Source organism: Equus asinus, chromosome 21 (assembly GCF_041296235.1).
Source record: "Equus asinus isolate D_3611 breed Donkey chromosome 21, EquAss-T2T_v2, whole genome shotgun sequence".
NCBI lineage: Eukaryota > Metazoa > Chordata > Mammalia > Perissodactyla > Equidae > Equus > Equus asinus.
In genome coordinates, this window is record NC_091810.1 from 14569794 (window position 1) to 14587819 (window position 18026).

Consider the following 18026-nt stretch of genomic DNA (forward strand, 5'->3'; position numbering starts at 1 on the left):
GGGCGGCCCAGTGTTTCATCGGTTCGAATCCTGGGCACGGACATGGCACCGCTCATCAAGCCATGCTGAGGCAGCATCCCACATGCCACAACTAGAAGGACCCACAACTAAGAATATACAACTCTGTACTGGGGGGCTTTGGGGAGAAAAAGGAAAAAAAAAACCCAAGAAATTCAAATCTGTGGCTCATATATATTTCTCTTAGACAGTGCTGCTGCAGAATGAAGCAACTGTTATTTGATAAGGAGCACAAAAGCAAGCTGAGGCTCTCTGGGAAAGCCCGCTGCTCCTGCGGGCCCAGGCAGGCAGCGAGCGTGACGCCCTCAAGCCTGCGGCTGACGTCACTGGCTCCCACCGCCTGCAGCCCCTCCCCGACACTGAGGCCTCTCCACACCCCCCAGCTCCCCAGTGTCCCACCCAAACAGCTTCTCCTGGGGGTCTGAGAAAGAAAAGCAAAGGTGCCTCTGTGCCCTGCCTCTGTCCTCCCCTGGCTGCGTGTCCCTGGAAAGCCTCTGCAGCCCTGTGCTGAGCTCATGTTTCTACAGGCAGCTGCCCCGACTCAGTGGGGCAGCACACAGCGAGAACGACCGCTGGGACTGTTGTCGGGCGCTGCCATCCCAAGGACCGTAAGCTTTGGACAAGCCATCTCCCCTCTCTGAGCTCCTGTTCTCTCCTCTGTAAGAGGCGCGTCATCATGCTAACTCCTGTGGTGGTGAAGTCTCCACAGAGACCACACGCATGCAAAACAAGTGGGGAGTTCTGACACACAAGGCAACGCGGAGGACAGCGTGCACGGAGGCAGGATGCTGGCCCTGGAACGACTCAGTGACAGTTCCCATCACAGCGCCTCGGAGCAGAGATGGGCACCCGGGAGTCTGAGCGCTGCCTTCCCGCCAAGGGTTCTTGCTGCTCTGGAGGAGCCATCTGACCACCTCCTCCCTCAGGTAATATAATTCCCCTGCTTTTCTCCTCCTCTAATCCTCCCCAAGCCGACATGCAGACCGGGTGCCTATCCCGGGCATGTGCTGCTCTGCCCTCAGGCCCCTGCTTACCTTGTAGGGCACTTCTCCAAGCCTCACCACCCTTGCTTGTTTTAGCCACGTGTCCCTGGAGTGCAGGGTGTGCACGCAGTCCCTGCAGGAGCCAACAGGGGGAGACAAAGGACAGACTCAGGCCACACTGCCTGATGAGCACCGTGCACTGCACGCAGAGGGACTGCGGGACCCTGCCGCCTCACGTCCCCTCCCAGGAGAGGGAAAATCCCAGCCCGACTCTCCTCAGGCCTGCTTCGGAGGGAACCAGGGCGTTAGGCAGACAGCTAACCTGGACTTCCTGTCTCCTGGGAGCAGTGTCCATTACACATCCTAACCTGAACGGGGGGGGGGGGGGCAGGGGGGGTTTCCCAGTCGTCGGCCTCACACCTGCCTTCGCCTCTCCTCCCAGAGTGAGAGTCCCTCTGCAGCCCCAAGGGCAAAGTAAGAGCCAAGCAGTGCAGGCGAGTTTCCGCACCCCCCGCGAGGGCCTGGTTTGCTGCTAAACACTAGAGGTGGGGGAGGGACAGGCGTCCAAAGACGGGGCAGCGAATCCAAAAGGAGACCACACAGGACCCACAGTAAGCTAAGAAATCACCGTGGAATTAAGATCCACGCACATGGAACAGTCAAATAATCCCTGTGATTACAGGGAGACATCCTCTGGCTTCACCCTCCTTCCAGAGCTAAAGCAATCTCTTCTTTAGTGTGCAGCCCTGAACTCGGCCCAGAGATGGGGCTCCAAAGAGCAAGGGCACCAAGTTTCCTCCAGGGCAGAAATCAGGCCCTCAGCTACCCAAGTCTGAGGCCGACGTTCACTCACAGTACAAGGGACACGGGTCGAACCTCCTCTGTGCCACTGCCTAGCAGGGTGACCCTGAACAAGTCACTTTCCCTTCCTGAGCGTCAATATCCTCCTCCATCCATCAGGGATAATGAGCTGTCCTCTCTGCCTTGCAAGGCTGCTGGAAAGACCAGACCCTTTCCAGGGCCTGGAGCAGGGCTCTGTCCACAGCAGCACCCTCTCAGAGCCGAGAGCTCCACCTACGCTCCACTGAGGGCTGCATTCTGCCTGAAGGAGTAATGATGTCAAGGTCATGGTCTTCAGATAGGAGCAGGGAAGGCGTGGGGTGGGGGTTGGGGAGTGGGGAGGGTGCAGGTGGGCATCTTCTGGACATTCCCAAAGAGAGCAGCACAGAAGTAGACATGGCCCTCTCTAAATCTCAACTTTCTAATCACTTAATACCCGTTAGGACAGCTACTATCAAAAAACAGAAAATACGTGTTGGCAAGGATGTGGAGAAATTGGGACCCCTGCACTCTCTCTAATGGTGGGAATGTAAAACGATACAGCCATTGTGGAAAAAAGTACATCAGTTCTTCAAAAAGTAAAGAGAATTACCATATGATCCAGCAAACCCACTTCTGGGTAAAGATCCCTAAGAACTGACAGCAGGATCTCAAAGAGACATTTGCACACCCGTGTTCACAGCAGCACCAGTCACAACAGCCACAAGAGGAAGCAACCCAAGTGCTGTTGATGGATGCCAGTCACAAAAGGACAAATACTGAGTCCACTCATATGAGGTCCCTAGAGCTGTCAAATTCAGAGACAGAAAGTAGAATGGGGGTTGCTGGGGCCTGGGGGAGGGAGGAAAGGGGAGCTGGTGTTTAAATGGGGACAGAGTTTCAGCTTGGGAAGATGAAAGAGTTCTGCAGATGGATGGCGGGGATGGTTACACAACAATGTGAGTGTACTTAACGCCACCCAACTGTACGCTTAACTATGATTAACTGGTGAATCTTGTTATGTGCATTTTACTATATTAAAAAAAAAAGTCGACCTCTAACGCTTCTCCCATGACTGACAAGGTCTCTGTGGACCATGCCGGCCTCTGCCCAGACTTCCTCTCTCCCAACCGCGGGAGGAAGCCCGTGCCCTCTCACTTCTGTCAGGGTGGCCCGGCCCCCGGCAGCCTTTGACTGCTGACAGCTGAGGCCTGACAGGTGTGGCCCTTCCTGGTGTGGAACAGAACACTCCAAGGAAGGCCCTGAACGCAGGGTCCAGGGTGACTCCCCGCAGGGCCGACACGCAGGAGGCGGTCCCCAGTCAGGGGACCCAAACCACCTTTGCGTGTGGGTCTCCTTGTTTCTGTTTTCACTTTCTTTTCCCACATATTAAGAACATCATCTATTTTTTGGTCTTGCATTTCAACGTTTTTAAAAATGACTTTTCTTTTTCTTGCTATTTTTTAAAAGTTCTGCTATTTTTATTTTTTGCTTACCTGAAATTTAAATCATTAAGATTTTTTCAGTTTTAATTTTGTACATATTTTACATTCATTTTCTACTCTAATTCCTTTCCCCCTTCTCTAGCAATTCCTTTTTACTGTGGATAAAATATACATAAAATTTACTTAACCATTTTTAAGTAATCGGTTCAGTGGTATTATCAAATCCTTTAATTCTTCCCTTTTGTATGTTTTTAACTTATACTTGAGGGGTGTTTTCAAGTGCCCAACATAAACCCTATCCGTCCTACTTTTTATTTTTCCCCTGTACCTTATTTTTCCCCTGCTGGTCTTTTAATCATTGTTTTAATTTTCAAGCTTTAATCTCTTCTACGCATCACACACCCAAGAGCGCACACTCGCTCTAAAGCTCCTCCCATCTGACAGTGAGAGGAGCTGACATCACTAGCCCCTTGCCTGGGGAGACGGCCAATCCCAGGCCACAGGAAGCCCACGAGGCCACACACCTGGAGTAGACAGCTTCTCCGCGACAATACCCGAGGATGGCGGCCGTCTCGGGATAGATGGCCTCGAATTTCAGGAGGTGCCTCTTGAGGGCGTACAGAGGGTGGTTCTTGTACGTGCCAATCGCAGTGGGCAAAGGCTGGTCCAGGTGCTTCGCCTGAAACTGCAAAGGCCAGAGAGACAACGCTGAGCATGCTGTGCAGAGGAGCAGGTCTGAGGCAGGTAGTCCTCAGACCAACTTGTTCTGACTACAGACGGCTGACCAGAGGTCTCATGAGAACCAATGACTGTGGATCACTGCGTCTGTAGTGATGGCCACTAAGTAGGTTTTACATAAATCAAAAGCTATGAAGAATCAAGTACTTCTGTGGCTCGTGGCAATGTTGGAAAGCCACCTAAACTATCCCCAACCCTTAGACACCTTTGTCAGCCCCAGCAGATCAGCGCCTGCTTATGAAAGAGCTTCAAGGAAGAAAGACACGCAGCTTTCTTCAGGAAGGAGGCCTTACCTCCAAGTGACATCCCTATTCTGCAACACAGCTCTACTTGTCTCAGCTCTCACAGGAAACCCTGCAGCCTTCCTTAGTGCACTCTAATTGCTCTCTCTTCTCTGGGCACTTCTTCAAGGGTTCTGATTTCTCAGTGGGCAATTCCACTGCTGTAAGTCACATCCCATTCGCCAAGATCTCCTAAGCTTTCCCTCAGCATCTCCTGAAAACCCCGACACATTCGTGAAGACTGGCAATGTGGAGTCACTAGGAGTAGGAGCGATCCTTTGCATGGTCAGCTTCCACTACAGATACCTTCACTAGGTTAGTCATGACAGCTCTGCACAATTCCCATTTCACTCGTCCTTTCTAAGCAAAATGAGCCAGGAACACCCCCGGAGCAAGCTCTCAAAGCCCTGCATGCTACAGGGCACGCTACATGAACCCATGCCACACCATCTGAGGACTGGGAATAACTTCCCAGCAAGTCGGCACGTCCCCATGTGGAAACGCCAGCCCCACCCAACACCACAATGCTGGGCACAAGCAGCTCAGGCCTTCTTCCTGGTCAGAGGTTGGTCCTAAGACCAAGCGAGACACTGTGTTCTGTTTAAGAAGTCTGTTTCCTAGTGTGTCTTCTCAGCAGACTGAGGCTATCTCCTGCTCCCGAGTCCTGCCCTCCCCAGGAGATGAGTGTTCTAGGTCAGGGGAGAGGTGTCTGTGCTTGTGCGTGTGCATGCTGAGCAGGTGGCCTAAGAGCTCTACTGAAGACGTTTTCTGCTTTCCTTAGGACTATTTACTAGGTGACTTGCATAAACTACTTTAAAGTTCCAAATTTATAACCAGGCAATAATTAAAAGTATACAAGCTTCAAAGCCAGACAGACCCAGGTTCAAATACCAAGTCAGTTAACCTGTCAGATCCTAAAGGTTTAACTGATAAGTTAAGGCAATAATAACCCCAGCTTTACAGAGTTGTTGTAACAATTAAATGAGCTACACTAAAAGTATGCAACAAAGTGCTGGGCACACACTAGTTGCTCAAAAATGAGAATAACCGGAATAATCCAACAGGGTCTCAGAGCCCATGGAAGCCAGCACCTTACCTCCAAGTCTTCTTTCTTTTCCCTTTCCACACACGGGCTCTGGTATGGTCTCAAGGTGCTGGCCCACCACTGGGCGTCAACCCGGCACTTGCGGGTCACTGTCATCCAGGCTGGGTCGTACCTCTGGGTGACATCCCGGACCCAGCCATCACTGTCGATGCCCACGACGTAGGTCATGGGTTTGGTAGCATATCTGTAACAGGTTAGAGGCTGGCCCACCACACCGTGCACACAGTCCACACACATCCACTTTTCCTCCTGCTCACAGAACACTTCCAGCCACTGGTCTACACCAGCTGCTTTCCCTCCTTCGGCCTCCTCACCTTCACGGTGAATTTTCTTGCCTTTTTTACTCTTACTGCTTGAAGAGCTTGAGGATGTTGCTGGAAAGCCAGGATTCTTAGGGTGTCTTCCATGTTGGGTCCTAGAGTCACTCTTGGACTCTGTCTTTGTCCTCTGAGGGGCCCGGGCCCTCCTCCGCCTCAGAAGGCCAGGCTCAGAATCCTCATCAGATGAATGTTGGGCTTCCTCACTGGAGAGCTCAAAGTCAGAGCCACTGCCAGCCTTGTCACTCCCACTCTCTTCTTTGTAAGACACCCTGGAGGCCACCCGCCGCTCCTGGGCACGCAGCCGTCTCGGGGTATGCTCCTCCCGCGCCCCCGCCTCTCCCTCCTCTTCCCCACTGGAGGAGGGGTCCCTCCGTTTCCGTCCACCTGCTGCTGGCTTGCTCCTCTTCCCTTTGGTGCCTGGATTGCTAGTGCCCTCAGAAGAGGTTTCCTCTTGTCTGGTTCCTCTGCTGGTCTTTGGTTTGGTTTGGTTTTCTGGAACTTGGCTGGAAGTTTGTGAGGAGCCTCTGGGACCCTCTGTGGATCTCTCCTTGGAAGGTTTCTTTCCCTTAAACAGAATAGAAAATTTGGCTTTTTCTTTTTTGCTAATGCTATGATAGAGATCCTGTAATCTAATGGGGCTAGGTCACTGGCTAGAGAACCAGCATACACAAGATGTCCCCAGCTCACTATGACGGACTGGCTATCCTTTAGGATTACAGGAAAGCATGTGCTAAAATCTGCAGCTCCTTAGATAGGCCACAATGTAATTCTTTTCACTCTAACGTGTAGCAGAGGGAAAAGAGCTCAGGATGTGGAGACAGACAAACCTGGGTTCACAATCCAGTTCTGCTTCTCATTTGTTACATGATTTAGGTCATTTATGTCACCTGAGTCTCAGTTTCCTCAGCAATAACACAGTCACGTGTCGCTAAACGACAGAAATACACTCTGAGAACTGTCGTAGGCGATTTTGTCGTTGTGCGAACATGCGAGTGTACTTACACAAAGGCAGATGGTGTAGACCACTACACACCAAGACTGCACGGTTCTAATCTTACGGGACCGCCATCTGCATGCGGTCTGTCACTGACTGAAATGCCACTACACAGTGCGTGACTGCAATACCCACCTCACACACAAGGCATTGTGCAAACAAACACTGCCAGACGTAATAAACTTGCAGCATTAAGAATACGTCAGCCAGCCCTGGTGGCCTAGTGGTTAAGATGCGGCACTCCCATCACCACAGCGTGTGTGCGATCATTTCTCACTCAAGGAACCACACCAGCTGCCTGTCGGCTGTGTGCTGCTGTGCTGCTGGAAGCTGCACTACTGGTATGTCAAACAGCAGGGTCACCCATGGTGGACAGGTTTCAGCAGAGCTTCCAGACTCAGACAGACTAGGAAGAGGGACCACACACTTCCGAAAAAATGGGCCATGAAAACCCTACGAACAGCAGTGGAGCACTGCCTGATGCAGCGCCAAAAGGTGAGGGGATGGCGCAGAAAGGCCGGGCAGGGTTCCGCTCTACGGTACACAGGGTCGCGGGGAGTTAGAACTGACTCAACAGCACTAACACAACAACACATTAAGAATACGGAAATTACTGAAATCAATTCTGGACCAGCAAGTTTCAGAAAACACCAACACCCTAGAGAGTACAGTGCTTAGCCTCCCTCTTAGGTGATGACAGAATTCAGAGTCCTTTCCGCTTCATCACTCCACGCCGCTGACGAGGAGGACGGGTACCATCCACTGTGCTCCGGAACAGAAACCACGGCACCACAGAGCCCAGCCCTCGAGCAGGCCCCGTTGCGCATGCAAAGCTCAGACTGCTAGATGCTCCTTCATGTGTCTTCCAGCACAGAGCATGTGCAAAGCAGGCTCAAAGGAACCACGCCCCAGGAACACCGACCCTTAAAACAGTCTAACGACCAATTTATTTTTTAAGTTGATCATTTCTCACTCCTCCCTGTAACGACCCCTTTCTCTGGAAGCCTCGAGAACTTCACCTTTGCTGCTGATAACTTCAGGGGAATTGGCTGCAGAGACAATACCAGCCGGGTTGGGAGCTGCAGGGCCCGGAGAATCAGTAAAAATATCTGTAATAAAAAAGAATAACACATTTATCCTAAAAAAAAATTACGAACTTAATTAATGCAATGCTGTTTGTTGCAGAGCTTGTTTACAACAGGGCAAAGTGAGAAACAACCAAACTGTCTACCTACAGGAGTCCGGAACCCACGGCACTAGTAAAAATGATGCTGCAGAATGTACCTTTGCAGAAAAATGGGAAAATGTTCACTGGATATTAAAGAAAAAGAGAAACTTGTTTTGTGTGTGTGTGTGTGTGGAACACTGGGCCCTGAGCTAACACCTGTGCCAATCTTCCTCTATTTTATGTGGGATGTCACCACAGCATGGCTTGACGAGAAGTGCTAGCTCTGCATCTGGGATCCAAACCTGCAACCCTGGGCCACCAAAGTGGAGTGCACGAACTTAACCACTATGACACAGGGGTAGCCCTAAGAAGTTGTTTTTGGTTTTTGTTTTTTTTTAAAGACTTTATTTTTCCTTTTTCTTCCCAAAGCCCCCCAGTACGTAGTTGTATATTTTTAGTTGTGGGTCCTTCTAGTTGTAGCATGTGGGATGCCACCTAAGCATGGCTTCATGAGTGGTATGATGTTCGTGCCCAGGATCTGAACTGGCAAAACCCTGGGCCGCCGAAGTGGAGCAGGAGAACTTAACCATTTGGCCATGGGGCCGGCCCCTAGGAAGTTTTTCTTTTTTAATGTGTAATATTAACTGTCGTAAAAAAGAATTATACATAAATATGAGCATATAAGTATATTTGGAAAAGGATTCATATATTGGGTTATGGGCATTTACAGATGGGTTTCTTTCTCAGCTTACCTATCTTCTGATTGTTCTGTAATCAATATATGTTGTGTTTGTGATTAAAATAAAATAATAAAACAAAATATCACTTTGAGAAGGAAAAACAGAAAACATCATTATCCTCAGATCCCCAAAGTCTACTCCCTATATTCCGTTTTCCCCACGAAGAGTCTTTCAACTGGAGGCTGCATTTCTAAAGCTTCTGTTCACTTGTAAGGATGGGAGCCTGCTCAGGGGAATTAACCTCCCAGACAGCCGGCGACAAAGCACCTGAGCAAGATCCTCCTACACGAGCGCAGGGTGCCACTCTCTCCCACGAGTTACCATAACGCCCTACTGAGGAAGACAGAGGTGAAAATCAGAAACAGGAAGGCAGGTTTCCCGCAAAAAGCCACATTATATGTTGAGAAAAATAATTATTTTTGCCTTGTTTCTTCTGGAGTTAAAAACAGGGGGGGATGAGAAAACATCAAATAAACCCAAGTTGAGAGACACTCCACAAAATTCCTAAGCAGTGCTCTTCGAAAGCGTCAAGGTCATGAAAGACAAGGGAAGACTGAGACCTGTCTCACACTGGAAGAGACTAAGGAGACACGACAGACAATGCCCTTGAGGTCCTGGCTCCGATCCTGGAACAGAAAGAGGGCATTAGTGGAAGAACTGGGAGAATCTAAATCTATCCATGGTTTAGCTGACAACAAATTATTAACTAATTGGTACAATTAATACTGTACCCACATTAATTTCTTAGTTTCTGAGTGTACAGCATGGCAAAGGAGCACAGATCTAAGTAAGAGTCTGGATACCTGAGTATTCACCAACTAGCTGAGTGACTTCTCCAAACCTAGATTTCTTCATCTGTAATAATCCCTGCCTCGTCTTCCTCCCAGGACTATAAAGAAGATTAAACAGATCACGTATGTGATGGTCTCTGGAAGGAATCTGGTGCCACACAAATGTACATGGTCATCAGCTTTAACAAGTAATCTGTCACTATGTGTTACCGAGGAAAAAAAATTCAAGTTACAAAACTGAATGATTCCTATAAAAAATTCGATAACCTAGATGAAACGGACAAGTCCTAGAAACATACAAATTACCAAAACTGACTCAAGAAAAAACAGAAAATCTGAACAGACTAGTAATAAGAGATTGAATCAGGAATCAAAAACCTCCCAACAAAGAAAAGTCCAGTACCACATGGCTTCACTGGGGAATTCTACCAAACATTTAAAGAAGAATTAACAACAATCCTTCTCAAACTCTTCCAGAAAACAGAAAAGGAGGAATACTTCCTATCTCGTTCTATAAGGCTACCATTACCCTGATACGAAAACCAGACAGATATCACAAGAAAACTACAGACCAATATCCCTTATGAATTATAGATGCAAAAATCCTTAACAAAATACTAGCAAACCAAATCCAACAGCATATTAAAAGTTATACACCACGACCAAGTGGGATTTATCTCAGAGATGCAAGGGTGGTTCAATGAGAAAATCAAAGTAATACCCTATATTAGTACAATGGAAGGAAGAAAAACCACATGATCATCTCAATTACACAGAAAAAGCATCTGAAAGAATCCAACACAGTTTCATGATAAAAACACTCAGCAAACTAGAAATAGAAGGGAACTTCTTCAACATGGTAAGGAGCATTTATGAAAACCCACAGCTAGCAAGATACTCAATGGTGAAAGAGTGAAGCTTCCCCCCGAAGATCGGGAACAAGACACGGACGCCTGCTCTCACCACTGCTGTTCCACTCTGCACTGAAGTGCTAGCCAGAGCAACTGGGCAAGAAGAAGAAACAAAAGTTATCCAAACTGGAGAAGAAGTAAAACTACTTCTATTCACAGACGGTAATATCGTATATATAGAAAATCCCAAAGAACGCACAAGAAAGCTACCAGAGCTAACAAATGAATTCAGCAAAGTCGTACGGTGTAAGAGCAACACAAAAAACCAGCTGTTTCTTTACACCTGCCACGAATGATCCAAAAAGGAAATTAACAAAACAATACCACTTACAACAGCATCAGAAAGAATAAAACACCTAGGAACTAATTTAATCAGAGATGAAAGACACGTACACTGAAACTACAAGATACAGCTGAAAGAAATTACAAACACAAATAAAGGGAAGGACATGCATGTTTATGCGCAGGAAGACTTCACACTGTCTTGACGGCAATGCTGCTCGAGCCGATGCACAGGCTCGGTGTAAGCCTATCACCAGCCAACGGCCTCTTCTGCAGGAATGGAAAAGAGACCATCAAATTCACGTGAAACTACAAGGGGCCTCGAACGGCTAAAACACATCATAAATGAAGAACAAAGGTGCACTCACACTTCCTGATTTCAAAACTTACTACAAAGCTATAGTAATCAAAACTGGGTGGTAATGGGGTCAGGACAGACACGCAGACCAATGGCATCAACGGAGAGGCCAGAAATTAAGCCGCATGTCTGTGGCCAACTGATTTTTGACAAGGGTGTCAAGACCACTCAGTCCCTACAGGAAAACTTGTCTCGTCAACAAACAGCAAAAATAATACCACAGAGTTGAAAGAACAGTCTCTTCAACAAATACTGCCAGGACAACTGGCCATCCACACACAAAAGAGAATGAAGATGAACACCTGCCTCACAATATAGACAAACACTAACTCAAAACAGACGAAAGACATAAACGTAAGAGCTAAAACTATAAAACTCTGAAGAAAATACAGGAGGAAATCTTCGTGACCTTGGATTTGGCAATGGATTGTTAGCTATGACACGAAAAATATAAGGAAGAAAAAAAAATTGAAAAATTGGACTTTGGCAAAATTAAACTTTTGTGCATCAAAGGACTTTATCAAGGAAGTGAAAAGACAACCTACAGAATGGGAGAAAATATTTGCAAAGCATGTATCTGATAGGTGTCTAGTATCTAAAATATATAAAGAACTCCTATAACTCAACAAAAGACAAAGAATCCAATTAAAAAAAGGGCAAAGGATGGGGCTGGCCTGGCGGCAGAGCAGTTAGGTTTGCATGCTCCACTTCAGCAGCCTGGGGTTCGCTGGTTCAAATCCCTGGCACGGACTCACACTGCTTATTGAGCCATGCTATAGCAGGTGTCCCACATATTAGGTGGAGGAAGATGGGTGCAGATGTTAGCTCAGGGCCAGTCTTCCTCAGCAAAAGGAGGAGGATCAGTGGCAGATGTTAGCTCAGGGCTAATCTTCCTCAAAAAAAATGGGCAAAGGACCTGAATAGACATTTCTCCAAAGAAAATATACAAACGGCCAATACACACGTGAAAAGGCACTAATCATCATTAGTCATCAGGGAAATGCACATCAAAACCACAATGAGATACCACTTCACACCTATGAGGATGAGTATACTCACAAAAATGGCAAATAACAAGTGTTGGTGAGGATTTAGAGAAACCGGAAGCCTTGTACATCACTGGTGGGAAGGTGAAATGGTGCAGCTGCTGTGGAAAACAGTTCGGCAGTTCCCCAAAAAGTTAAACACAGAATTACCATACAACTTCCACCCCTAGGTAGAAACCCAAAAGAACTGAAAACAAGTACTCAAATAAATAAATGTACACACGTGTTTATAGGCGTACTCTTGACAAGAGCCAAAAGGTGGAAAGAGCCATCAACTGATGTCCATCAACTGAGGAATGGATAAATAAAATGTGGCCTATCCATTCAATGGGATATTATTCAGCCATTAAAAAACCGAACTGCAGACACATACTACAAATGTGGATGAACCCTGAAAACATGCTAAGTGAAAGAAGCTAGACAAAAGGTCATGTGTCATATGATTTCTTTTCTACGAAACATCCAGAATACACAAATTCAGAGAGACAGGATGCAGACTGGTGGCTGCCAAGTGCTTAAGGGGGTGGTAGGAGGAGGTAGAACGGGGAGGAGCCGTTCAATGGGTTCAGGGTTTCCTTTTGGGGTGGTAAAAATATTCTGGGAATAGCGGTTATGGTTGCACAATACTGTAAATGCACTGTATGTCACTGAATTGTTTGCTTTTTTAAAAAAACTGTATTTTGCTTTTTAAAAACCCCCACAAACAAAGCGAATATATATGTACACAAATACACAGGAATAAAGTCTGGGAGGACAGTACTCAAATATTAATGTTCTTCTCTGGGTGGTGGTATTACAGCATAATTACTGGCCATGCTGGATATCTTAGACTTTTTCAAGCCAAAACAGAAGAAGAAAGATAAAAATGCCAGTCATTTGGCCTCTAAAGATATAAAAAGTCCAATCTCTGTCCCTAAGCAAACATGGAATCGGGGGCTCAGATACAAATCTGTGCATTAACAGGAATCTTCCAGGGATGAAGATGTATTTCTACCTCTGCTTGTGTTTTCTTCAGACAGAGCCGTACGGAGAGGTACTGCTGGGTGTTTGACGAAGCCCGTCTACACTGACAGCTCTTCGCCACGCCTCCTGGTGGCAGACAGAACGCTCCTCGCTGCGGGCTGCCTCTCAGTGTCATCACCCAAATTGAAAGATACCGAAATGCTTTCTCAAGGAGTCCAGCAGCCAATTCGAAAAAATATTTCCTTGAGACTTTTTTTTTTTAAAGATTGGCACCTAAGCTAACAACTGTTGCCAATCTTTTTTTTTTTTTCCCAACCCCCCCCCACACACACACACAGTTGTATATCTTAGTTGCAGGTCCTTCTAGTTGTGGGATGTGGGACGCCGCCTCAACGTGGCCTGACGAGCAGTGCCATGTCCGCACCCAGGATCCGAACCCTGGGCCACCGCAGCAGAGCATGCAAACTTAACCACTCGGCCACTGAGCCAACCCCTCCTTGGAACTTTTGAACACAATTTCTGAATAGTTACTGGAAACAATTCTAGGCAACTAACTAAAAATTAAGTGCTTTAACACACCAGGATGCCAAGTAATCGAAAGGAAAGATTGCAGGTTTTCAACTCACACACTGGTCCCCATCCTGACTCCAATGCTTGCCAACCGAATGACCCTAAGAAAGTTATCTAGCCTCTCTGAGCTTCAGCACCCTTTTTGTATTTTATGAGGACTGAATAAGGAAGTATGTGTAAAACATCTGGAACGGCATCTGGCACATGACTGCCATCACCATTAGCTAAGAGTACTAATAAACACAGTGCTGCCGGGAGCAATCACTTACGTGGACCAATTCTTGGTCATCTCGCGCAGAGTAAATAGCAAATCTCCTCTCCAGCGTTGTCTGTAGGCCATCTCGCTCACTGGTTGAAAGGTCTGCGTTAACTGTAAAAGTTCCAATGAACCTGGAGAGAAACCAGGCATCCCGCTGTGTCAGAGGTCAGGGCAAAGAGGAACTCTGTTCTCTCGTGGCCAAGACAATCAGAGGCGGCAGTCTCGGAAGGGATTCGTGAGCCCGCCTGCCTGCGTCCTACTCCTCCCACCCTGTCCGGCTAATTCCTACTCAGCACTGAAGACCCAACTCCGACTTCACCTCCCTAGGGAGCCTTCCCAGCCCCTCAGCTGACAGAAGTGCCTACAGTCCCCAGCACACCTCTCCCAGAGCACCCACCACCTACTCTAATTACCTGGGGTGTATGGGTCTCCCCCAACCAGCCTAGGAGCTCCTCCGGGGCAGAGACCATGCCTGACACTTCTCTATCGTCAATGCTGTGCCCACAGCCTGGCATGCAGGATCACCTCGGGGACTGTCTGCGGACCTGACCCACACCCAGCCTCTGAGACACGGATCCCACAGTAAGGCTCTGCAGGACAGGCCGGAGGCCTACCATTTCACCAGGTCTGACAGGTGGCAGATGTCCACATCGCGAGGAGGCACTCTGGTAAAGCGGGCGGGGAGGATGGAGAGGGCAATAGCCTGCAGATCTGGCTGGTTGCAGACACTATTTCGATAGAAGCCATTTGCTAGCAGGCACAGAAGGTGAACCTGGGAAGAACGGGGAAGGGAAAGCTGAAAACTAGAGGGAGTTTTGCTGCTAAAGTAAAAGACATTTTGTGAGCAGGAAATATTTGTTGTCATTTCTACATATAAGAAAGTAAAAATACTAACATTAGCCATTTCCCAAGACTTTGTTTTTCACCCTTCCCTTTCTCTCTAGATACTAATTCCCTCTAAGAAATAATCAAATCTCAAAGCTTCAAAATACAAACTTTATTTAAAAAAATAAAGGCCTAGTCTTTTAGAGATATATACTGAACAATTTATGGATGCAATGCTACAATGTCTAGGGTTTGCTCCCAAAAGACCCAGAGGAAAAGTGAGTGGGGTAGGGAATAGCAAGACCGCTCAAGTGCTAGTCACGTCAAGGCTGGGGATGGAACGCGGTCACCGTGCTGCTCTCTGCACTCGCACATGTGCTTGAACCCGACTCCTCTGCCGCAGACCCCACCCCTGACCTCGCGCCCTGCTCTTCCATGACCTGCTCAAAGGAGCACCTGACTATCTTCCCCTCTCTCAAACACAGCTTTGCATCATTTTCCCTTCAAAATCAGTCTTCCTTCCTTCCCACTTAGGGCCTCTCTATTTCAATCAATGGCCCTGCCCTTCTCCCTTCACTTAAGCTCCAAATCTTGGAGTCATTTTAATTCTTCCCTTTCTTTCATCTCCAACACCAACAAGTAAACGAAACACAGCTACCTCACTTACCCTGCAAGGCCCCTGTGAGTGGGCACCACTCCAGTTCTCATCTCCTCTCCTCCCCTCACCGTGCTTGCTGTGTGCTCGTCTCAGCTCTAGATTTCTGAGGCTGCTGCAGTGTCTCTCCCATCCCTCCCACCACCCTCTCCAGTGCCTGCTGCCAATCAGAGGAAAATCAAAGTCCTCCCGTCCCTCACTCTCCACCAGTCTCCAACGCACCCAGCCTCCAGGATGCAGGCACACTGGCTGTCCCACCAGCCCCTCTGTAACTGGCTAGAGCTGTCTTCCCAGCCTCTGTCCTCTCCTCACCTCTGTGGCCTGTCCTTTTTCCCAGGCTCAGCTCCAGTCCTTTCTCCTAAATAAAGCCTACCTCAGCTACTCACACCCACACTGATCTCCTTCCTTGTTTTCAGTCTTGAGTTCCTCTGTTTGGAGGTCTGTCTTGTTCCATCTGTGAGACCAGAAACTCCTTAACGATAGGAGATAAGCTCTATACAAGTCCCCATCCCACAATGCCAAGCACCTTGCTACGTCCCCAGCACGTGTTCAGTAACTACTAGCTGAAGGCAAGAGCCACAGCACCTTAGCTGAGCCCAGAGTTAATGTTGTTAACAAGCTGGAGGAAGAGGTGGAAGGAGAGTGCCTGTCACTCAGCCCCTGCTACACGCCAGGGACGGTGCTCCGTGCTTTTCACATCGTATTTGCTTAACCCTCACACCCGCCCTCCGAGCAGACACCATTACATCCCCCACTTCAGAGACGAGGGAACTAAGGCTCAGAGAGATTCAGAAACCTGCCAAGGTCACACAGTGAGAAGAGCCACAAACAAGACCTAGGTTTGACGGACTGAGCACCCCCACGTTCCTGCCACCGCTCTGCCTCGGCGAAGGGGAATGCTGCCCTTACCTTGTGCGTGTCTTCATGGACTTCTTTATTGAAACGTTTCACCATCCTCCGAAGGTATGTCTCAAACTCCATTTTCACCTTTTCACTGCAATGAATATTGAAAAATCCGAGAGTGAAGTGGGAAACTGAAACGTGACTCCATTCCCCCAGTCAAGGCCTTGTACTCGTAGTGACTCACGAGCCACTCTCCTTGTTTTCCCGCACAAGGCTGTGCTGCTCAGGCGATCTTCAAGCTAGCTATCTTCTGCTCCCTTCACCTGCAAACCTTGGCCAGGACGTTCCCGCAGACTGCCCTTGTCTCAACCTACACCAAATCAGGCCTCGCGACCACGCTCCAGAGCTCATGTCCTCCAGGTCATCTCTGACTGTCTGAGCTCCAGACTACTGACTCCCTCTTTAGCAACCACTCCCTTTATGTTACATTAGTGCACACTCCTTTGTATGACACTGTTCTGGTCTAAAACCTCTTTCATGTCTGTGTTCCACGCTTCCTTAAGAAAACCTGACACTTCTTGAATGATTTCTATTATCTCCACCTTGTCGTGCCTAATAACATGCCCATCACACAGTGGAACTCATTAACCAATTAACTACCAGGTGCTGTGTTCCATGTTCTAAAGCCACCAGAGGCTGCAGAGGTATTGGAGACACCAGGATGGAAGGGGGCTCCCTACCACGATGGGGCACTGCCCCAAGTCCTGCAGCGTGATGGGGTGGGAAAAGCTTGAGTGTCGAGTCAGCCTGACAGGGATTTAGATCTTGGCTCATGCACTTACTCACTGAGTGACTCCTGAAACGCTACTTAACCTCTCTGAGCCTTTGGCTCCTCATTCATACACTACCCTAAAGATTAAGTAAGATAATGGACAACCTGCAGTCCCTGGCACACAGCTCGTGTTCAATACACAGGAATTTCCCCTCCCCATCTCCTGCCCCAGCCAGGACACCAATGTTTCTCGTTGGGGCTGGCCCGGTGGCATAGTGGTTAAGTTTGCAGGCTTTGCTTTGGCAGCCTGGGGTTCACGCATTTTGATCCTGGGCACGGACCTACACACTGCTCATCAAGCCATGCTGTGGCAGCAGCCCACATATAAAGTAGAGGAAGATGGGCACAGATGTTAGCTCAGGGCCAATCTTCCTCACCAAAAAAAAAAAAAAAAAAGGTTTCTCATTCAAGTCCTAAAGGTGAACCCAGGGCTCTCTCACCTAAGGTTCCTGACCACTTGGACACTGAGCCCTGGTCTCCTATGTGTTTATCAAAAGTTTCCACTAAGTAGCAGCTGTTGCCAATTACACGAGAGGACTCTGGAATAAAGTGTCTAACCTTACCTTCTTTCTCTTGCTTTCGCCTGCTCCGGTGTCTCGATCTCTATCTCCACTGGCTCCACAGGCAGAGCAGACTTAGAGAAGGCTGTGTTTTCTCCTGCATCCCCTGGCACAGGCTCACTAAGTTCTATCAACAATAATTTTATTAAATCAATAATTATCATCATCATAGCTACTGTACTAAACAAAATCAAGGTTCTGCTGGGAAGGAGGAAGTGAGGAACGGATGCAAGGTAGAAAACCCATGGAGACCACTACTCCTACCAAGCTTCGAGTAGCTAAAAAACACCAGGCATGGTCAGTCTTACATTTATTTGTCTCATTTAACTCTCACAACTACCCAGAGAAACAGCTCTTAGAGGTGGAAACTACGGCACAGAGATACAGCGTTGAATTAGATACAGACCCCTGGTATCCAGGAGCTGATGCTCATGTGTGTTTAGTAGAGACTGACTCTTTACCCAAACAAAAGCCAAGAGAGAATATCCCATTCTCTGCACTACTACAATAATGCTCATCA

The 18026-nt window shown here is 48.0% G+C and overlaps 1 protein-coding gene across 1 annotated transcript in view; it reads right to left on the minus strand.

Annotated features, from left to right (window-relative positions):
• The window catches only part of XPC (XPC complex subunit, DNA damage recognition and repair factor), a 33097-nt gene that overhangs the window by 5712 nt on the left and 9359 nt on the right, over positions 1–18026 (minus strand). Inside the window, exons 4-11 of the mRNA XM_014838448.3 lie at positions 17510–17633; positions 16181–16265; positions 14406–14563; positions 13802–13922; positions 7723–7812; positions 5381–6274; positions 3790–3950; positions 1053–1134 (exon numbers count right to left, since the gene is read on the minus strand). Coding sequence (XP_014693934.3) covers positions 1053–1134; positions 3790–3950; positions 5381–6274; positions 7723–7812; positions 13802–13922; positions 14406–14563; positions 16181–16265; positions 17510–17633 — 1715 coding nt within the window. The remainder of the gene's footprint in view (positions 1–1052; positions 1135–3789; positions 3951–5380; positions 6275–7722; positions 7813–13801; positions 13923–14405; positions 14564–16180; positions 16266–17509; positions 17634–18026) is intronic.